This window comes from Dermacentor variabilis, chromosome 3, assembly GCF_050947875.1.
Source record: "Dermacentor variabilis isolate Ectoservices chromosome 3, ASM5094787v1, whole genome shotgun sequence".
NCBI classification, from domain to species: Eukaryota; Metazoa; Arthropoda; class Arachnida; order Ixodida; family Ixodidae; genus Dermacentor; species Dermacentor variabilis.
Genome location: NC_134570.1, coordinates 66,088,392 through 66,112,086, shown reverse-complemented (window position 1 = coordinate 66,112,086; position 23,695 = coordinate 66,088,392). Strand labels below are relative to the sequence as shown.

The window sequence follows — 23,695 nt, the reverse complement described above, 5'->3', positions numbered from 1 at the left end:
GCTGCTAAGCACGAGGTCACGGGATCAAATACCGGCCACAGCGGCCACATTTCGATGGGGGCGAAGTGCAAAAACGACCGTGTCCTGTGCATTGGGGCTAGCAGTCAAAATTAATAGAGAGTCCCCCACTAATGCTGTGCCTCATAATCAAATCGTGGTTATGGCATGTAAAACCCCAGAATTAGACTTTGGTAGCCTCAGATGCCACAGAATATTTTATCTCAGCATAGACACCCAGGCTTAAACCAAGTCACATACAGTCGAACCCGGGTATAATGAATTATTGTGTTTAACAAACAGCAGTAATATCCCCTAAAATTTTTGTATAAAATTTTTATTTTGTATATTGAACTACTGATATATCGAACTATTTCATGATCACCTTCAAGGTTGATAAATCTGGGTTCAACTGTAGCTTATGCATGCCTGCCCAGTCAATGCAATGTATTGAGAAAATTCCATGTATGCCTTTGCTGGAAGAATAATTTTTTGGCTGATGCCATAGTCTCAAAACTTTCTCCAGAGGGTACATACCTTGTGCCATAGCAAGCCATGATGTTGACTCTTGATAATAGGTGGATGAAAAGGGATATATGCTCGCTTGATTGTTTGCGGTGTGGCCCAAGTGACATGACACATGTGTCTGCATGACCATGCACCCGACTGCTGGATACTAACTATGCAGCTTTGCCTCCAGCAGCATGTTACTTGGTCACACGATAAGTAAAACTCCTTTGTTTACAAACATAGAGCTTGTTTACAAGCATTTCATGATTAAAGATTACCAGTGACCAGCTTTACCATGGACTTATGAGAGAAGCTTCAGAGCCTGGCTATCTAATGCCTAGCTGCTTACCTGGCCAAACAAAATTAATCAGGCAGTGCCAAATGTACTTGTCCCCTTCTACCATACGCTTACAACAGTTGCACGGGCTCATGGCGAGTGCTCTTTCGAGCTGCTCTTGCCTACTTGTCCACTATACATCTTTGACAAGTGATGCTGAAAGGCCTTGAGACAGGCGGAGTACAATGAATGAGTTACTCTATACTCAAGCACTTTTAAAGCACACATAACTTGCAAGCACAAAGTTTCCTTTTTGGCAGAATGTCAACAGTAGCAATCGAACACAACTGTCATAGATGTGTTGCGACAATCGAATGCGAACTGGAAGAGGAATTGTGGAGAGAGTGAGAACGCAATGGGGTAAAACAAATCATTTTTCTTTCGTATCAAGAAAAGTGCGGCGAGCATGCGTTCACATTTCGAAACATGCGCATTGTTTTCCTTTTCTTTTTTCCCCGGTTGGCCCACGTTAACAAGTGCATAAATGACCTATGCGCATGCCAGGCATAACATTCCACATTCAGTAGCTGGTAGTCCTTGGCGATTCTAGGACCATATAAAGGCAGCAGCGTCGTGAACCTTAAGCTGTGCCCCACCCGACGGAATAGACGAAATACATTTATCACTACACGCTCAGATCCACACCTGGCCAACTGCTCCAAAACAAAGAATCGGGCACCGGCGCGCCGCGGTCGCAACGCAGCCGAGCTGGTAGGTCGGGCGGTGTACGCGTACAGAGCGCGCGCGCGCACGCGCCAAGGCACGGGACGGATACGACAACGCGACTACGACGGTGGGGCGGCACACCGCCCCTCCTTGAGCTTACAAGGCTGCGACGGCGGCGTACATACAGACCAGCAGGGGCGAGCTGCCGCCGGTCGCACGAGCGACGGAAAAGGGAAGCAAGCGTTTCCCTCCTCGGGTTTCCGCGACAGGGACGAACGGATGCAAGGCCGGCAACCGCACACAATCGCATCGGCCTGCTCTATGGCAAAGCCGCCGAATTCGGAGATCGAGTAGTCCGAAGTAGTCGCTCGCCGAGAAAAAGAAAACTGTAGGTAGCCGGCGTCGCCTGTCCCGAAGAATGTAAATGCAGTTTCTCCAGCGCGCGCGACTCGCTGAAGGTCACTTCGCGAGCGCCCGCTCCTTCACCTCGCGCGCAGACGCAGCGCTTTTGTTGCTGTTTTTTCATTTCTAGCTCCGCTCCGACCGAGTGTTCTCTTCCTCGGTATCGGCTACACTGGGGAAAAAATATAGGAAGCCGTTCGCATTCCCGCCATCTCAATTGCCAATTCCTGTGTTGCCCTGCTTGGCTAGACTGACCAAGCGTAACCAAGCGAAGAAAGCACAGCAAGGAAGGGCCGCCTGTTTGCACTGACGTTCGTGACAACCCCCGCCTCCCTTTCCCAGACGCGTCGAGAACCTCGATTGTGGAAGGCTCGGCTTTTAACGACAAGCTCGCGCGTTGACAACGACAGTGCATACATTGCAGCGTGTACTAGTACGCCCTGTCAACGATTGGAATGCTTTTGTGAGACGGTGGCGCGCTATCTCGACTCCAGTCAGCGTGAAGCGCCCATGTAAACAACCCCGAGTCACTGCTGAGGAAGAACGCTTCCACAATGACCCACTTTCACCGCGACGGCTAAGCTTCGCCCCGACATGAATAGTTCGCGCCACAGCTGAATAGAAACCTTATATCGTTTCTTCAAATGTGCAAGAATGCTCTTGTTAGATCGCCAGGAAACTTCAGCTACCTCAGGTTCCAATCGGAACGCTACAAGCGTCGGGACACAGCTATGCCCAACAGACCAAGTCATTCATGAAGGCGATAGACGGCAACAAAACGCTTTACATCGAATCTAGACAACAATCGAACTTACCTTAAACGTCAAGAAGCTCAGATGTGAGAAGGCAAACTGAGTTCTCTACTCACAGTACTTATAATTTTGCTGATTATCATGACGTAAATAGGGCCCTAGCAGAAAATCGATTGCGGTCCATGAGTTACGTCACATCACAACAAAGTCCTTCAATGGTGCTTTTTAGACAGGTGGCGCAACTGATCAGTATTTTTTAAAGCTTTAGATACACTTCAAGGTAAGCTAAAAGACACTACGGTGTAATACTCTGTCTAGCTTAAACTTCAGTAATTAATGCAAGAGTAATTTAGTAATATGCGTTAATGCACTTTAATAATTAGGCTTAAAATTTTATTTTGCGCTACCTGCGCGCCAATTTGTTGTATTTGCATATTATCACGAGCTATAAAACCAAATAGTATAGTAAGTAATACAGTACTGCACAATACAACAATAAATATATTTGGATAAAATAATAGGGGCGCTAGCCATTATTTAGAATCAGGACCTTAGGAAGAGTTGCTGTTTCTATCACGTTTCCCTCCACACACTCACCCCATCTTCCTCGCGTTCCCGCGATGAGTTTCATGGCATGTTTACAACTTGATCCCCGTGTTACTGTGTTTACTGAGCGGCGCGCGAGAGTTAGTTAATGTGGTTTAAGCATTTTAGAGTTGCAGTGTCCAAGGGTAAATCGCCTGTATTCAGCGATCACCTGCCTCAGCGCTGTAATTGAGGCCTCCTTCGGAATCCCTTCATCGACAGCTGAGGGAGACGCTGCGTTGTTCCGCGAAATAGACAAAAGCAAGCGACGCGCGTGTGATGGCGAGCGACCAAAACGCGTAGTCGTCACCAGTTGGGATACGCTTCGTCCCTCAGCAAGTGATGACCCTGGCGCCCAAGGCTAAAGTGGAAGTGCTGGTCAGAGCAGTCACGGCGGCGGACGACGATGCCCTCATCAACAAGAAGCTTCCGAAGGAGCTGCTGCTTCGCATCTTCTCCTACCTGGACGTCGTCTCGCTGTGCGCCTGTGCTCAGGTGTCTAAGTTGTGGCACGAGCTCGCGCTGGATGGAAGCAACTGGCAGAAGATTGACCTCTTCAACTTTCAGACGGACATCGAGGGTCCCGTGGTGGAGAACATCTCGCGCCGATGCGGCGGCTTCCTCAAGAAGCTCAGCCTTCGCGGCTGTCAGAGCGTCGAGGACGCGTCGCTAAAGACGTTCGCCCAGAATTGCAACAACATCGAAGACCTGAATCTGAACGGCTGCAAAAAGCTGACGGACAGCACCTGCCAGAGCCTTGGGAAGCACTGCAGTAAGCTGACCTTCCTCGACCTGGGCTCGTGCTGCCAGGTGACGGACCTGTCACTCAAGGCGATCGGCCAAGGCTGTCCTGCGCTTGAGCAAATCAACATTTCCTGGTGCGACCAGGTGCGTCGCCACGCTTTTTGCAAAACGCCGCGGCTGTTTACTGGTTGTGGCGTTCTGCTACTGAGCGCAAGGCCGAGGGTTCGATACGCTGTAGCAGCGGGCGCAAATTATCTAAGGGCAAAACTTGCCATGCGCTGAGCATTCAATCCAGGTGTCAGCCTCAGAGCGTAGATAGAAAAGCAATCGCTTGCTGACTGCGTTACGAAGTTAATTTTCGCATATAACTTCTTTGTAATAAATGAGATCAGGACATTTCCATATGTCTGTGTTTACTTCATTTCTGCGTAAAAAGTAAGCTCACGATTAGATAGATTGGGCAAGTGTGCTCAAGTCAGGCCATAGAAGTGATGTACAATAATTTTTACACCTAACATGCATTTATTGAACAATCTGTAAAATTGTGCTCGAAATGTGACCTGCTCGGTGTGAAAGCTATGCATTGAGCGTCCATATTTTCTGTATTTGCTACTTTCACTGCCCATTTAAAAACATACCATCAAAATGCACAATCTTGCACTGTGTCTGCGAAATGCATACATAGCATGGAGAATGGTGCTCTGGATCAGTCAGTGGACTCGCCTCTTTCACTTTAGTGTCAACACATGCCCATGCGTAGGTGTCCAAGTATGGCGTGGAAGCTCTGGCTGCTGGTTGTCCAAGGCTGCGCGGCTTCGTCAGCAAGGGCTGCCCGCTGGTCAATGACGAGGCAATCTCTAAGCTGGCCCAGTATTGCGGAGGCCTGCAGACCCTCAACCTTCACGAGTGCACCAACATCACTGATGCTGCTGTGCAGGCTGTCAGCCAGCACTGCCCCAAGCTGCACTTCCTGTGTGTCTCCAATTGTGCGCATCTGACCGACACCGCTCTCGTGTCCCTCAGCCAGGGCTGCCACGCACTCTGCACGCTTGAGGTAGCCGGCTGTACACAGCTGACAGACAGCGGCTTCCAGGCTCTGTCTCGCTCGTGCCACTCACTTGAGAAAATGGACCTTGAAGAGTGTGTGCTCATCACGGACAACACGTTGATGCATTTGGCCAATGGCTGCCCAAAGCTGCAGCAGTTGAGCCTTTCGCACTGCGAGCTTGTAACGGATGAAGGGATCCGGCACCTTGGCGCAGGCGCTGGTGCGGCCGAGCACCTGCTTGTGCTGGAGTTGGACAACTGTCCATTGATAACAGATGCTTCGTTGGAGCACTTGGTCGCCTGCCAGAATCTGCAGCGTATCGAGCTGTACGATTGCCAACTGATTACGCGCGCTGGCATCCGCAAGCTTCGCAGTCACCTGCTGGACCTGAAGGTGCATGCCTACTTTGCACCTGTCACGCCTCCGCCCTCTGTTGGAGGTGGTAGGCCCCGCTACTGTCGCTGCTGCGTTGTGCTCTAGTCAAGTGAGAAAGACATGGGTGTGGGGGAAATGGGTGCTTTTAGGAATTGCCTTTTGCTGCTGCTGATCAAGGTAGCGCAGAAATTGTTAATGTTGGACATGCAGCCCCAATCATCTACGTTCGAAATGTGTCGACAGTTTTGTGTTGTGGCAACATCTACGATTGCCCGTGTGGCTCAAGATAGCTTTCTAGAATGTGGTGAGAGAAACGGTGACCACATGGCAGCATGTTCTCACCAAGAGGGTCTTTCAAGTCTACAGTTCCGTAAATGTTGCTACTGCAGTTTGTTGCGCACTGTTTGCACATTCTTAACAGATGCGATTTGAGCTTTACGTTTCACATCATTTTTAACTCTATTTGTTTCCCATCTTGACACAACTCGAGGCACATTTTATCGATGGCAACGGCAACCATTTTGTTGAATATGTAGTCGTAAAGTTGACTGGCAACATACCACCTGCCACCACTTGACTGTAGTTCCATTATACCAGTGATGATGATAGTCTTTGTCCACATGTACAGACTTGATTCCCATTCCACAGTTTGCTAACTGCTTCTTTGAAAGCACCGGCCATTTGTTAACATGTTCTTTGCTGCAAGTGGATTGTAGGTACTGCAGTCTTTGTGATAGTGACACTTGGTCATGCATACTCCATGGTAGTAACACTTTCACAGTGCAGAAAATTGCTTAGTCATCCTTAAACTTGCATTTCTTGTTTCACCTAGATCTTGATCACTTGCCTAATGTTCAGTACTGCATACATAACAGGTGTAAACACAGGTATAATGACACATCAAACAAGGTCAACCGTTTACGGTGGCCTAAAGAATGCAGATGGCTTAGTGGTATCATAAATGCCATACTAGTGCACTGCTTGTAACTTTATCTATTTTATCGTATTACAAGATTAGATAAGCACTGAATTTTTTATCATGCTTGTGATTTACTGTCATGGTAGTTTTTGTGCTGCCTGTGTGAGCCACAGATGTGATACAGTGCATAATTTCCAGACGTAAAAAATATAATTAAAAAATCTGAAGCAGCAGGAGGTCAATGCGGGTGAGTTGGTGTAACATACTTGGAGAAAAAACAGCTCTACAATAACGCAGACTAAAAGAAGAACATGTATGATGGACAGGCGCCTGTCCGTCGTACATGTTCCTTCTTTTAGTCTGCGTCATTGTAGTGCTGTTTTTTCTTCAAGAATAAAAAAAAACAAAAGCTTATACCTCACTGTTAGTCTGCAGATGGGCATGTTTTTTTTTTTTCTCCTTCTCCTATCCTGCAGGAAGTTGCTTTGAGGCCTTGACAGCCTGTGACATATGGCATCTGAATTGGGATAGTGAGCATATTTACCACTTGAAACAACATAAAAATGAAAGATGGTTGCAGGGTTCAAACATATTAATGGATAAAATGTAATCAATCTGTGTTCAGTTTATTCCACCTGTGCATTCTTGTTCTGCTGTGAAGTCATAACCTTGAATGGTTCAGGCATGCTTTTGCCTGAAAATACCTTTGCGGTGTGCAACTGTACAATGTTGGCAGCAGGGCAGCAATGCTTAATGATGCAGGCAAGGATGCTTACATTTCTGTTTTCACCAGAATACTGCATACACAATCACAGTTTACTTAGCACCGAATCTGAAATGGTGTGTCCGCTTTTCAGGCTCTTAAATCCAGTGCACCCACAGGCAGCATAATTGCTTGTCTTCATCTCACGTGATACGCAGGTTAAGTTGTGCAGCGCAGATTATATACATACGAGTGGCACCCTCATCCATGTGTCTTCTCTATAGGAAAATGGTTATGAGTTACTAACAACCCTCCATTGACCTCATAAAAGGCAACAACATGATGATGCAGATCGACTGCAGATGTAGTGGTGCACGCGTGATGCTTCACAGCACAGGAAAATGTGCGCACCACATCTTAGAGAGCTGGCTACAATATGCCTTGACGCAGCACCATATTTAAGGGCAATGCAATGAATGCCATCACTTGTGCTGCTGTGACACCGTGCCGGGCACCTTACTTCTAGAAATCAAAACTGCAACCACTTGTTAGAAAATAAATTGTTTGGGAATTACGTAATCACTTAGAATTGTGGCATTCAGAAGAAGAAGGAAAAATCTGCAATATGTTCGTCTCTACTTTTCAGTATAAGCAAGTATCAACATTGAAATGGGTAACACATTGGATAAGTCACAAGTACAATTGTGAGCTATCAACATCTCTCCATTCTCTTCTAATAAAGGATAAAGATTTCGGCTTGAACTTCTGCCCTATCCTTTTTACATGTTGATAAGTATATTTACATACAGTGAACATTCATGAACTAACCTGGCGTGAAATAGCAGAATGAGCAAAAAACACTGACCCACCTATTAACAGAGCAAGACTACAGCTTTTCTTTAGCTTTAGTTGCTTGAACTTTCCATTAAAAAAAAAGAGTTTCATCATAACTGCTTAGCATGTTGGTTAAAGTGTGTTTTAGCATGGTTTCATTTGTTTTTTGCATGGCCATGTGAGGATCATTGTGCTCAATGCGGCCTAGGTTATCCGTGACCTGTAACATGCACCATGATCCTAAATTAATAATATGTAGTCACATTTATTCTTTGCAAATGTTGTTCAACTTGATGTTCAAGTTTTCCCCAGTGTGAAACCGGTGATTTCACCTTAATTCACTGTGCCAGGGTGCCCGTTATAGCTCCACGAATGTCGTGAGCACTTTGTGCCAGTAAAAGAAAGTCTATCACTTCTAGTGACTGAGAATTGTATATCGGACCACCTTTGCGCCCCCAAGCATAGGTAAGGTTTCAGTAGCAAATGTGTGTACAGCACTTGTCAACTTTCCTTAATTTGGCTTCTGTTCCCAAAGTACTGAAAGGCACCTATCTTATTCAAACACTTACTACTTGTTCTTATTCGAAAGGATTCACATGTCCTTTGATTAATTCGGAGCAAAAGGAATTGTCTTGCTGGTTTAGGCTTAAAAGATGTGAAATGGTACTTTGTCTGCCTGCCATTTATGCTGCAAGTGCTTTTGGAGACAATTTCTATAAAAGGCTTGTCATGATAATTAAGTGGTTCATGATACTTTCAACAGAAATCTTGATGCTCTTTCGTTGGTGAAACATCTAAGGCATATGCATTTATGTGTAATGCTGGAATGGATCATTAGTCAACACAATTTTGCAAGAAGTTACTGAGGCGGAGCTTATCTAATCAAAATAAAAGTTTGACATCCTCTCGGAAATGGACAGAAAACTACAAAGGAAACCAGCTTGGTACTTCGAGAGATAACATTGTGATTAAAAAAAAAAAACAGTTCGTCTGGTCTATAGTTAATCTTCACTGGTTGAGCAAGTTGCAGACTAGGGTAAATGTCTTTCAGCCACACCGTTTACATTGAAGAAGTAAGTCTGGTTCTCTTTGAAGCTGTCTGCCTATAGCAATTGACATGCAATTTTCCTGTCATCGGAAACATTAGTTTCTGACATGCACATTATATTTGTACAGCACATAACAGCAAGGCACAAAGAAGCACTTCTAATTTACAATGAATCTATTATTAGCTTCTCTGACCAATTCATGGCAATTAGTCTTTTGGTTTTTGTAAATGTCATATTCATTTTTGCAGTCACTTTACTGTTTGCATCGTTTGTAACAGATATTTCTTCATGGGTAGAGCACTTGGTAGTTCAGTTTTAATTTGACGATGTCAACGCAGTTCTTTCCACCCTTGCATTTTGTACAGCAGAATCTCTTCAATATGTTCCTGGTTTGTGAAATTTTCCCCACAGTGGACAACATTGAAAATATCCGTGATATGTTGTCTTAGATTCTCGTACTTTTTTGTCTTGTTTTTTCATCTTTCAAATTGTACCAATAATGATCGATTGTTAAGCACCCAAGTCTACTTGCTCTATTAGCAGCATTCGGCATGTGCAGCAGGTACATTTGTATTTACTTTTTATCATTTCATAGCTGTATCATTGTAATTTTCTTTCCCCGAATCCCATTTCAAATTTAGTAATCGGTGACCATAAACTATTTGTCATTTTCAGGAAATGCTGTTGTTCTCCAAGCACGTGGCTTGGTTAAACACAGCTGATGGGATGAAAGGATTTGTACACAGGCATGCTTCCTGTTGCTGTTATTATTTACATCACACACACCCTCTCGGACCGTGTAATAGAGGTACTGCGACATCCACACACGCTGGTCGCTGCACTGAACTGTCTTGCTTGAGAGAGAAAGTACAGCTGTAGGGCTGTGCAAATATTCGAAACTTTCGAATAACGAATTGAATAGTGTCCTATTCAATCCGGTTTTCAATATCAAATATTCATTATTTGTAAATGCAAATATTTTTTAAATACTTTTTTTAATATTTCAAAACATCAACTGCGCCCAATTAGATATAAAATTGGAGCGAAAGCACAGTAAATTTTCATTCCCACAGGCATAGTACAGGCATAAAACATGCAAATTTGCGTAGTGGAATAGGCGACATCACTTAGGTACCCATACTTTACAGGTTGTATAAATACAGTGACCATTCGCACACTCCGAATAGTCCTATACATGCGTAGAAACTACTTTTTTGCTCCTAATGCTTCATTTGTGCTTTTAATAAACACTTCACAACGTACTGTGTAATGACAGAAACTTGCTTTCTTTTTTTCACTTTCAGTTTATTGATTTAATGAGGAGGAGACATACATGCTTACACTAGTATACAGAAGGAGGTCCCAGAGCATGTGGCTGAAAGGGGACCTTTCTTTAGACATAATGTCCAACAGTTGTTAGGTTGAATTTTCGTTTTTAAAATATTAACTAGTCGCAGGAGAACCATGCTACAATCATGAGGATGTTAAGAATACTGGGATGTGAACATAGTTTTATATTAAGTGTGATAACAGCTGTTCATTATTCAAAAACTATTCCATATTCGATTCACTTCTGGCACTATTCGATTTGTATTCAATTCGATCACGAAAATCACTGTTCACACACCCCTACATAGCTGAAAATGATTAAACAAGTGTGCGGTGCTTTTTTTTTTTTTTTTTACTGGTGCCGTCACAGTTGAATTGGTGGTTCTGGCGAAGCGGTCTGCCTTGCAAGCATCATCACCTGATAATCTCATTTTGCTCTGTACTCGTTCGGATTCAGCATTTTCTGTTAAATGTAAAGAAAGAATGAAAGAAAAAGAAAGTAGAAAAAAAATGTGCATCAAAATCATCTAAAAAAATTCTGTTTTTATTGAGAAAGGTCAACCTTTGGAAAATTACTTGAAAAAGGAGAAATTACATGCTGTTGAAGTTTATGCACAGCAAATATGCATTGTTGAAGCTATATCACAAAAATAGGGCAGATGTGGCATAGAAACGGCAACTATTACCGAATAAAGCGATTGTTGTAAGGTTAAAACTATATTAAATCCTAACCAGGGGCTTGTCGATATTAACCTCAACATTGTTTTATTGTGTTTTATGTGATTTCATCATTCCGTACTCTATAAAGATGGTTGGTAGAGAAAAATATTATTTTATTGGCAGGTTAGACTTGGAAATATCGAAAAGGTTCAAACAGTTGAAGCACAATAAAGAGACAGGAGCATGCTACGCATACACCCAGTGCTCCCATTTTGTTTCATGCCTTTCAGTTTTACTTGAATATTCAAACATGTCTCATCAATCTTACAACATGGCCAAGCCTCATCAATGGGATGAGCTGAAGCGGCAGAAGCTGGGCATGCAAAAAAATAAGATTATGTAAGACAAGGAAAACAATAAAATATCTTTTAACTTTTTCGTTCAGCTCGCCATGATTGTAGCACGGTTCTCCTGCGACTAGTTAATACTTCAAAAATGAAAATTCAACCTAACAACTGTTGGACATTATGTCTAAAGAAAGGTTCCAAATTTGCAAAAGTGTAGCAAAATCTGGTGTTGTGCAAGATGGTCAGTGGCAATGTCATTATGGCATGAAATTTAAAAAAGGTGCTATGTTCATCTTTTGCAGTAGTACATTTACAAATGAAGAGAGACAGTTTTGAAAGGGTAATCTACCGTGACAGATTGCTTTAGTGTCTATTAATAGCGGTGTGTGAATATTCGAAACTCTTGAATAACAAATCGAATAGGGTCCTATTTGATTTGGTCTTCGAATAGAATAATCACTATTCGTAAATTGGAATATATTTCAGAATGTCAACTTGTGTGTCAATTTCGTGTCAAACAGACACAAAATTGGAGAACAAGTATGATAAATTTTCACCCTCACGGGCATAGTGTAGACATAAAACATGAGAACTTGTGTAGTGGAGCTGGCTATGCCACTTAGGTATCCATATTTTGCCTGCTCTACGGCAATCACTCGCACTTTCTGAAGAGTGCATGCAAAGAAGCCACTTCTTTACTCCTATTGCTTCATATGTGTTTTTAATAAAACAACGCTTGATAACATGCTATGTAATGACAGAAGCTTACTAACTTTAAGAAGTACTGTGAAATGAGCATCATTTTATATTAATTGTGATAATGGCTGTTCCTTGTTTGAAAACTATTAGAAAAAGTATTCAATATCTTATTTGATTCGATTTGCTTCTGACACTATTAGATTTGTATTCGATTTGGTCTCAAAGATCACTATTTGCACACCTCTATTTATTAGCATCCCTTTTAGATTGTCGCTACTTGAAACTACATGTACAGACGGCGACAAACATTTACGGACCATGGTATCTCTGAAAACGTGCAATTCCCGAGCAGCCTGTAGCAGTAGCCAGTAAAACTATATAGGACAATGTTGTTAGCATATTCTAGTCGAGGCCCAAAATTCAAATACCAGACTGCGTTGAGATTGTGAAGATATTCAGTTTTTTCTCAGACCTCGTGCCCCGCAGTCGGGTGTACCTAAATTTTTTCTTTTGTACATGAACAGGATACGTGTACCTGCATTTCTTTTTTAGTTTAACATTCTTTTATGAACAGCATGTGTAGCTGTTGCACGTACCTCATTAAGGCTGGGTCTCGCACCCTACTCCTGTGCATAGTTCACGAGTGCTAAAACTTCCTGCTGACAGGAAAAAGATAACTGTGTTCACTATGCGTTATGCTGACTGATGTATCATAGGTGTTGCTTAATTTAGTATGCAAACTTTTATGTGAGCACTCAATGGAATAAATGAGTAAGCTCCTTACAGAAAGAAGCTGACAAGGCTACAAGTAATTGAAGACCTGTAAAAAATATTAATAAAGAGCACGCCAAATATTTGCAATGTAAAAGTTGGTATTGCTGATCCCTACTCATTTTTACACTACATTTTAAAAAAGATATTTTGCTGCTGTATGGAAGAAAAATCACTCGTGTAATAGTGTAAGTGGCGAGGTGCTGCCAATGGTTTCAACATATTTTGTATTACTTTGCATACGTTGATGTTGGGTCTTGTTAGCAATATGAGCAAGTAGCCATACTTGCATGAGCAGAAGGTAGATAGCTTTTATACGTGGTGTATTTAATGCTAACTGTATATAGCACTGTGTCGAGAATCTCACTGATGAAACTGTCCATGCTTCCTGCAAAGTATTACACTGCACTTCATAATGGCGCGAAGCTAGTTAGCTTTCAGTGCTCCTATATTTGACTGCTTTTGCTACGCACATTGATCTTGAGAGTGTTTCAACATAGCTGTCGCATTTCCACGTGTTGTGTGTGCTGCACTCATTGCGATAGTGCCACTAAGGTAAAGAGAGTTGCTTTAATATTCTATGAACAGAGCTGATCTGTACCACTGGTAACCTTCAGAGTTCTTATATCACACCGGTTTCAAAGTGCCACTGGCAAAAGCTGGGTGTAACCAGATGCCAACCCGTTGAGGTTGACTGATGTGCAAGCTGTGAGCGGCAACATCAAGCATTATTTCAGCTCGTCAGCTATTGTCGGTTGAAAACGAAATTGCTTAAAATGGCAGGTGCAGCCAGTAAACAGATGCTAATTTGAAAAGGTTGCTCATTTTGTGTTCTGGGCTGTATGTTGTTTAAACCTGTCATCATGTAGCTCTGCAAGCGCAGAGTTTCATGGTTGGCTAGCTATTTTTTTCTTTTTTCCCCCCAGAAGATGACATGATGTTTAGTACATACTCCAATGCTCTTTGCCAATCAGTGTGCCTGTATTTTAAAACATGGGGCCCTATGGGGGAACTTTTGCAACCGGCGTGATTGAAAAACTCTGAATACCCTTGTCTTTTGGAGGGATGGCCTCACTGGTAAAAAAAAAGGTCTTGCAGCTGTGAGAAGTGTTTTTTGACAACTCTAAAGAGCAATTCGTAGACATTTATATACTGAGTACGTTTAGGAGTTGTGAGCAGTGGTTTGCCTTTTCTTCTTTGCTTGCAGCTTACATCTCTATGTGTTCTTAGAATGGATTTACATGGTCCAGAAACTTGTTCACTTGTGTCCACAAAGTCAGTAACATGTTTTTTCACTTGTAATACAGTTGTTTGAGAAAGATCCATGTTGATAATTTCTACTGGCCCTTTGAAAAGAAAATATATATCAGTGTAGAATGAGGCTAGTGTGCATTTGTATTGGTGATACTGTGGCTCTGTACATTTAAGACAACTTGTTTGTGGAACTGCACATTAGATAACCCATACTGAGAAGACTAGATTAAGGAACCAAAAACATGTTGATATTTCACAAAAGTACTGGATTTGTGTGAGCGATAACTAACAATTTAAATTCATTGCTGTTTCTTTTCTTCATTTATAATGGCATTTTTTTTACTTCATACCTCATATTTCTTAAATTTTTTATGTGCTAAACAGTAGTTTTGTCTAAAATATTCACATTATGAAGTGACGTAACCATACATATAAATTTCACTCAGAGCTGAGAGGTTGCCACTTTGCTTGTTCTTGCATACTCTGTTGCCTAGTATGGTTTGTGGTAGTAGCAAGCTTGCAATAGTGCTGACATGCATCCTTACCAGAAGTATTGTATTTTAGCACTTATAACCTACACTAAACATTTAAAAAAGTTTCAAGTACAAAGCAAGAGTGCAGTATGTGTGCGAATTTTACCTCCAGATACTGCTTTATGGAATTGAAGAGCACATTGCCATGAAGCTGCACTTGAAGTTAAATTTATAGGGGTGTGTGAGTAAATATTCATGACTTTTGAATAACAAAATCATATATTGTCAAATTTAATTTAGTCGTCAAATCAAATAGTCGCTATTTGCAAATGCGAATCTTTTTCGAATAGTTTTTGAATATTTTTAATCATCAGTTGTGGCCGAACAAACACATAGTTGAAGCAAAAGTACAACAAATTTTATCCCTGCAGCCATAGTGCATAAATAAAACACAAGAAGTTACTTAGTGGAGCACATTGTACGTAATTCAGGGAGAACGACTTTTCCAGCTAAACTGCTATCATTTGCACTCATCGAAGAGTCCCAAGTATGTAAACAAACTGCTTATTTGCTCTGAATGCTTCATTTATACTTTTAGTAAACAATGCTTCATAATGTGCCGTGTAATCACAGAAGCTTAATAATGTAGTGAATATACTAGGACGTGAACATCACTTTATATTTGATAATGAAAATGGCTGTTTATTATTTGAAAACAATGTTTGAAAAGTATTCTAGCTTCGATTTGCTTCTGGCACTATTCAATCCATATTCGATTTTATATAACTATTCGCACAGCCATACCAACTTATTTATAGGCACCAGTCATGTCACAGTGAAGCCAATGGAAAGCAGCAGTGGAAGCAGTAATGTATGATTGCACAGATGCTGGGCTAATTTTATAAAAGTTTTAGCATTGTTCCTCTATCTGAGATTTATGTGTGCATTTTTTTTTCCATGAGGGTCATAATTGAGTTGAGGTTATATACAGGTTTAGGTTATGCATGGGAAAATCATTTATTTATTTGTGTAATGTTTCAGTAACTTCCAACATGAAGCAGCGAAAGAAAATAAAGCATAAGTTACATGATTTCTTGCCTGGAACAGAACCAAAAGCAAAACACAAATATTTGAAAATGTTTTGTTCTAAAACATGTGCTTTATACCATGCAGTTCTTATGTTAACACTATTGGTAATGTTGGAAAGCTAGTTAACATTTTGACTTATGCACTTAGAGAGAAACTGTGATCGCTACAAAGATGAAGCTTGTTGTGAAGTTGTTGAATGAGTTTACTGCTACCTTTTTTTTTTCAGTCCAATTTCTGACCCACTAAGCAAGATACCTTGCCTTGACAAGGGGTTATTTAGTGAAGAATATATTCACTAGGAACAAGAATGAAGTTTTGTGCGAATGCTGTCAAGGCTCACATGAAACCAAGAGCAGTGCAGATTTGATACAACTTTCACTTGCCACTGAAGAGCCTTAATAATTTCATTTCTTGCAAGAGGGTTATGTGGACAATGACAATGCCAAATATTGAAGTGTCTATTGTATGACAAGTTATGGAATGCAGAGTTTTTGTTACCATTGTGTACATGTGGGATTGCTAGTTGCAAATTCTGTTGAAAGTGCTTTGCAACACATATGATGGCTATTGCCTTTCATTAATAAGGCAAACTGATGTTACATTTAAATTACAGTTACAATGCAAATAAGACAGAAGTTTACAGGGAGGTAGCGGCTTGAAGCGATTAACAATGGTTGAACAAGGACTGTCTCTGGAGCTGATCTTGCAGCAACAGAATAAGGGGACTTGTTGAAATGTTGGCTCTAGCGACCTTCCTTGTTCAACCACTGTTAGTCGCTTCAGTGATTACAATGGAACTTCTGTATGCCTCGCTGAATGTTACACATGTTCAACTTTTGAGAACACTTATATACAGCTAAATGCCTCTGTAATAGTGCACAGAAAAGGAAACTGTAAAAGAAAATATAAATTTTGAGTTCCCACACAAAGTTTGTAATGCTGTGTCACTATTGAGTATTTGCCATCTTGCCCATGCATTGCTGTTTACAATAATTGGCATAGAAGATCTGTAGCTGCAGCTGTGCTCCATCTCACAGTAACCCAGCGCTGAAGTGGAAGCTGTTTGGAAAACTCTTACACTAAACACTGCTCTCAAAACTAAGCAGACGACGCTCTCACGCAGATGAACAGATGGCACAGAGGTACAAGCACAAGTGTACTCCTAATTGGTTGATGCTAGCAGTAGCTTGCATTCCACTGTCACATTATTTTCAAGGGAAGTGTAGTGCAAGCACTTTGTTGCTAAATTGGATTGTGTATGGAATGAATAACACACACAAACAGTGTCACTGCAGCAACAGTGTTGTTGATGTGCCAAGGTCAAGTGCTAAGCAAAATTGAATTGTACCATTGCATGCCTAAAAGCTGGCTTCAAAGCACAGGTGAAGTGTGACGCTACATCAAATATAGCTTCAGTTTACCCTCCAGATCTGTAGCACTATTTTACTGCATGATCTGCTCCGAATTAAAACATCGTACGAGATATTCTTGCAAGTTTAATACAGATATCCAGAACTACTGCATGCCAAATTAAGTTCTTTGTTATGTTAGGGCACTCAGTAAACAATTTTTTTAACAAATAAAGTGTGAGGAGGTTTTGCAGCAATACTATTTAGTTGATGTGCTGAAAATTATTCCGTGTTCTGGTGGACCTAAATATAGATTTGATAGCGTGCATAAAGAAATAAAGGTGGTGACCAGGGTTGTTAAACCGCTGTTCGAGCTCTATGTTGCCACTGAGCAGTATTTGGCCAGTAATCTAGCATCTGTGGTCAGCTATTTCATCCTTTGCTTGCCACCTAATCTTTGAGGCTATTGTACACTCTTAAGGGTGTACGAAAATTTTACACAATTTTGCATTGTACAATTTTACGTGTTTGGTGTATTCTTTCGTGTTTGGCATTTTGCTGGCTTATGCAGTTGAACGGATTGGATAAATACACACACAGTAAGACAATGCCTTGTTGCTTTCACTGCAAAAGTTGTACTAATTTTGTTGTCATTGCATTGATTTGAATTGTGCTGATTAGTACTGATGACAGTTAAGCTTTTGGTTAATGAATGTTGGCATATTGCATTCGAATAGGGCCAGCAGAATATCTTGCATTTATGTTTGCAGGCAGTTTACGATACAAGAAGTGTACTGTTTGTTCTTGCCTGTGTGAACCATTTCATGTAGTTTTGAAGTGGTGGAGGCAGAACCAAACTTTTGTGCATAAGAGCCAATTGTGGTTTAATTATTCTTTTAGTTTGGCTATGACAAACAACCCGACTGCAAAGGGAAGGCATGCAATACTCGCCTGTCATTGCTGGATAAAGTGAACATGCCACTGCTTTTTGTGTGACTCGGCATGTTGAATAAAAAGCTTTTAAAAAATGCAACATCGCTGCATTTTACTTTGTGCCTGTGTTTGAAAGTGCTAGCACATGACAGGGTATAGGGCTGGTTTAGATGGTGTTCCATGGTACAAATCGCAGCACACTACTGGGCAAAGATGAGATGGGACGAAGGACTGTTAGCATTTCTTAATTATGAAAGTGATGATGATAATGAATTGTTTTGTGGTGCAAAGGCCAAGCGTGAACGAAGAGCGTCAGGCTAGTGTTACGGAGTTGACAATGTAATGATGAATTACGAGAAGTAGAAGATGTTATGTGGTTGTAAAGGGGCCTTAAAACAGTTGCTGTAAAGTGCGTAACATTTATATGTAATAAAATTATGGCAATGGCTGATGAAGTTTACTATGACCACAAAAAATACATTGAGGAAGGATGATACATATATACTGACTATGTCGCTGGTAAAAATTTGTGACAAGCACTACTCTCTTGACAGTAGTGCTTTCAACCTAACTGGAGGCATGTGCTACACAGAACGATACTACTGCAGCATCATGCTCTGGCGAGAGGATGTGCTACGAATTTTTTTCACTAATGACTTGTAATACAACATAATTCAAGAAACCTAGAACTGCTTTGGCGTAAAAAAATGGTTCTGCACCCAGAAACATTACTGGATGGAGAGGTATATGTTGGCGGTATGCTAGAGAAAAGTGTTCCTTTCTTTCAGCTTCTGCTTCTTGACACTCCAAGAGGACATGGAGGACTGTCAGCTTCTCACCACATCTACCTGATTGGAGTTTCACTACCAGTCAGCAGAAAATTGTGGGTGCCATACGTGTGTCCTACTCTGAGTCAACAGACATAAGTTTGTCGTGTTTTTGCTATGGAGGGCCATAAGTCTAGCTGTGGCTTAATTACATGAAGCTTGTTATTATGCAAAAAGGTAAGGCATGCAGACAGGACACAAGAGAAGAGAAGTGGACAACACGAACGCCGACTATCAACTGAAGGGAGCACTTAGGCGAAAAGAAGAAAGAAGACACACAACTCACCTGCGCAAGCTCCGGAATGGTATCACCACGTGTCAGTCGGGTACATGTGCTGGTCTATGTGAGAGATAGCTGTTAAGGTACTTAATCTCTTCCTTATGTAAAGTAATGAAGGCTGACTCACGCACTTCCACTATTATAGATATACCATGCCTCTACCATAAGACTCGTATCTTCATTCTTGTGCCTGTACAATATTGCGCATTCGTCTAACTCTGGCATGCAGTTACAATCTTGGCAATGTAGGGAAAGATTAGAAGGCGATCCAACAAAGCTTTTTATTTGTATGTGTCCCGCAAGCATTGCCAGTGGCATCTCAGTTGCTTTCATAGGAGAGGCTTCCGATCTGTGGCAGTAGCAGCAGTGCTAGGATCATTAGCTTGCAATGCAATTGATGTGGCAATCTTGGTCTGCTAGCATTTTACCTTTGATGCCTCTATGGCCAGGCACCCAGCATATAATGACACGCCGGTTAGACATATACATTATGCACAGAATGGCATAGAGCTAAAAAAAATACAGGATTTTTTTGTTTACAGAGTGACGTTAGGGTTTTTATGGCATTTGCCAAGTCTTGATTTTCTTATGTTTCTCAGTCAACAATAGTGCATAGGCATCAGCTGTAAAGGTACTTGTTTCCAGGTGCAGTACATCAGACTCCGAGAAGGATGGACCAACTGCTGCATAAGACAGACTGGCATGTGACTTGGAAGTGTCAGCGTAAAACTGCTCGAGAACTTTGATTGATGTTCTAGGAAGTGCTTTCTAATACGTGCCTCTGGAGCATGTTTTGTCACCTCTACAAATGGTATATATCTATGACATTCTATGGCCTGCCACTGCCATGACTTAAGTGGCTTCACTGGGGCTTTCAGGGTATGCTGAGAAGTGGAACACCCATTTCCTCACAAAGTTTTCTTGCACATAGTGAGAAGGGCTCTCTTGCTGCCAGTTGACTAATAAACAGTGTCGCACTGGTCATGTCGTTTATGGTTGAATAAGATGGATGTTGAGAGTTTGCATACACTTTCAGAAAATATCTGAAGCTTAAGTATGAACGTTGCAGATGGAGCAACCACTTGTTTGCCTCTACGTTGTGGGGTTCTCACCCATGCTCTTGGGACAAAGGAACGCCAACACAGTAGTGCGAACAATCACAAGGGCATTTATTGCACCTTTCATAGACTAATGCCTGCTCGCCGAGTTGCTGTCCATGAAACATGCCGATGGGCGCGCGACAAATCGCGGAAGTCCGACTCACCGCGACCGGATAACGAGCGAATATGTTCGCCCCATGCTGGACACCAACGCCTGGTCGTTCTCGCGAACGGTGGCGCGTTCGAACGATCGTGTTCGTCTGTTCTGACGTAGGCTTCGCGAGACGGCCTCGCAGAAGCGTGGATCGGCGCACGTGCAGAACGTCCGCGCCGCTTGCTGACTCCGAGCCAAAGAGAAACAGCCTTCTCCTTTTTGCGCCCAAGTAACCCCGCTGTTAGGTGGCGTTAGCAGAGCCACACTCGCGCCATCTCTCGCAGTGCGCTTCAACCACACCGACTGCCGCTTGCACCAAACCACGCGTCGAAGCCGGATTACAGGAGACGGGAGCTATGCGGGAAAACAACATATCAGGGGACGCGTGAGAGTCGTGCATCCCCAGAACGTAGAGCCTTGCAACATGACTTGTCCTGAAGGTGCCTGTGGGCAGATGGATGCCTAGATGGTGAATAGGATCCAGCACCTTCAGGGCGCTTGGCATAGTGGATCGGTGCGCTATAATCTAATTGTGTAAGTAATAGGGCTAATGTAGTGGTTTGTTAGACACTTCCGATCACTACCCCATGTTGTGTGCGATAAAATTTTTAGAATGTTCATAGTATTTAAACATTATTTCTTCTGGGGAGATGCTCCAGGAAACAATTTTTTTATTACTTGTACTAGAGGTTTCAAAATTCAGCCAAATATATAGTTTTCTCTGCAGATTTCAAATATGCGATTACTTTTTGTTGTTTGATGCACAATGGCAAAATATAGTCATCCTTGTGGGCACATTTTTATGTACTAAATTTTCACAAAAAGCATCCTGCTATAGCTTGTTCAGCTATTTGTAGATCACAAAGAGCCGATACCTAGCCAAACAGCGTGTACAATTACTGGAACTATGCAAAAAAATTAAGAGCATTTCAACTATTTTTTTCTCCATTCCCTGAAATATAACTTTTTACTTTTGCAACTACTGCTGGGAAATATTGCAATTTCAAGTAAGTGTCGTCACTGTATACATATCTTGAAGAGTATGTATGTCAAATTTCATTAGTATAAGACAATTAGAAGTATACAAGGTTATTTTCATGTGACTGTGAAAAAAATTAGTTGATTAAATTTTTTTTCATAGTTGCAGTAATTGTAGATGCTGTTTGAATAGATATCGGCACTTCATCATCATCATCACCAGCCTATTTTATGTCCACTGCAGGACGACGGCTTCTCCCTGCAATCTCCACTTACCTCTGTCCTGCGCCAACCAATTCCAACTATCACCCGCGAATTTCTTAATTTCATCGCACCACCTAGTTTTCTGCCTTCCTCTACTGCGCTTTCTTTCTCTTGGTGCCCATTCTGTAGCCCTAATGGTCCAACGGTTATCTAGCCTGTGTATTACATGACCTGCCCAGTGCCATTTCTTTCTCTTAATGTCAATTAGAATATCGGCTATACCCGTTTGCTCTCTGACCCAAACCGCTCTCTTTCTGTCTTTCAAGGTTATGCCTAACATTCTTCGTTCCATTAGGTCTTTGTGTGATCCTTAACTTGTTCTCAAGCGTCTTTGTCAGTCTCCAAGTCTCTGCCCCATATGTCAGCACCGGTAAAATGCACTTATTATAGACCTTCCTTTTCAATGATAATGGTAAGCTTCCAGTCAGGAGCTGACAATGCCTGCCATATGCGATTCATCCCATTTTTATTCTTCTATGAATTTCCTTCTCATAAACTCTTGTTCCTTTGCCTGGTTATTCATCATTATCTTTGTCTTCTGCATATTAGTGGTCTACAAAGAGCTAAAAAGCTACAGCACAAAGCTTTTTGCGAAAATTTATTACACAATAGAGTGCCCACAACATGACACTATTTTGCCATTGTGTAGGACATAACTCAAGAACTATAGTGGCTACACAGAAACTAATGACATATTAGAAATCTACTTGTAATGCTCTACAAGTGCATGTATTTTCAAATCTCTAGTACAAATATTTTTTAAATGTTTTTTTTCGAAGAGCGTCTCCATTTAGGATGCTTTATGTGTGATATGAACGTTAGTTTTGTGTCCAAAATTATGCCTAAAAATTTGTGTTCCGAGTGCGCAGATAAGTGGTGCCCATCTAGCTCAATGTCGGGATTTGGGATAAAGCCTCTCTTTTTTGAGAAAATTATACACGAGGTTTTGCTGAGGTTTAGCCTAAAGCCATTTTCATTAGCCCATTTAGACACCTTGTTCAGACAAAGCTGCACTTGTTCACATATCGCAAGGTTACAAGACCTAAATTCTAAATGCAAGTCATCTACATATAGAGTTATTGAATACATTGTTGCGCCAAAAAAGGAAAATAAAGACTTGGGAAAGAAGAGTACGAAACGACAGATTGAGCGCTGAACTTCAACTGATTTTAAAATCAGTTGAAGTTCAGCGCTCAATCTGTCAATCAACGGGGTGATGGCAGTTGCCACCATGCTCAGCTTTTTATTTTTGTTTAACTGTGTTGTAAGTTATAAAATTCGCCATTTTCTTTAAATACTTCTTCTTTAACCTTATGTCACCTCTCTGCTTTTGAGCCATCAATCCTCCAATCACTTTTTGCTAATTTCCGCCACATATTTGTTTACATGACTATTGTTATCTCTGAACTCTAAGGCCTCAGGAAGCGTGACTGTGCCTGCATCGACATCAGGATGGATACCATCACATTTTAGTATGAGGTGTTCTATAGTTTCTACAGATTTACCACACGCAGTACATGTGTCTTCTTCGTTAAATTTCTTTTTATAGCTTCGCGTTCTAAGATATCCTGACCTAGCTTCAAAGAGTAGGGCCCTGCCTCTTGAGTTATCATAAAACGCTTCCTTCCTGATCTGCTGTTTCCAGTATCAATATAGTTCAACACTATACTTCTTTTCCATTGAATTTATCCAATTTTTACCTTCCGCATTTTTAACCTGTCGTTTAATGCTCTGTCTTTCTCCGTCCTTGTGTCTGGCATACTTACTGGTTAGCTTCCTAGTTCTTTTCCGCCATTGTGAGTCAACATTCTTTCTGTATAGGTATTTAAATACCTTAGCTGCCCAACTGTTATCGTCCAATTTCCTCAGGCGTTTTTGGTATAGGATTTTACTCTGAGCTTCCCGTGCTTCGAACGATGCCCAGCCCGTATCCCCCTGTACTGCTTCGTTTGTGGTTCTCCTGTGGGCACCTAGTGCTTATCTTCAAACAACTCTCTGATTTACTTCTAGTCTCGACTGAACTTCTGCCCTTAAGCACAGGACCGCATTCCCGAAAGTAAACCCCGGCACCATTACTCCCTTCCAAATATGTCTCAGTACCTCATACCTGTTGTACCCTCACAATGCCCTATGATTCATTATCCCGGCATCTCTTCGCCCTTTTGCTATGAGAGACTGTTTGTGCTTTTCCGTGTACATCTGCCCTTTGTTTATCCATACCCCGAGATATTTGTATTTGGCCACTTGGGGTATTTCATGTCCTTGTG

At 41.7% G+C, this 23,695-nt stretch overlaps 2 protein-coding genes across 7 annotated transcripts in view; one reads left to right on the top strand and one right to left on the bottom strand.

The window, feature by feature from the left end:
- LOC142575776 (phosphatidylinositol-3,5-bisphosphate 3-phosphatase MTMR3) overlaps positions 1–2,870 on the bottom strand; it is a 48,029-nt gene extending 45,159 nt beyond the window's left edge. For 2 of the 6 annotated variants that reach the window (XR_012826713.1, XM_075685410.1), the window contains exon 1: positions 535–1,873. Coding sequence is in view for 4 of the 6 variants with exons in the window: in XM_075685410.1 (XP_075541525.1) it covers positions 535–632 (98 nt within the window). In the remaining 2 variants the exon portion in view is untranslated. Of the gene's footprint in view, positions 1–534; positions 1,876–2,727 lie in introns of those variants that run through there. The other 4 variants (XM_075685409.1, XM_075685411.1, XM_075685408.1 and 1 more) reach the window with 4 other exon arrangements.
- A 366-nt stretch (positions 2,871–3,236) lies between these two features.
- Positions 3,237–6,446, top strand: LOC142575775 (uncharacterized). The gene is made up of 2 exons (XM_075685406.1): positions 3,237–4,137; positions 4,754–6,446. Exons 1-2 carry the CDS (start codon positions 3,592–3,594, stop codon positions 5,519–5,521), a joined length of 1,314 nt encoding a protein of 437 aa, XP_075541521.1. The 5' UTR covers positions 3,237–3,591; the 3' UTR covers positions 5,522–6,446.
- The last annotated feature ends 17,249 nt before the right edge of the window (positions 6,447–23,695 follow it).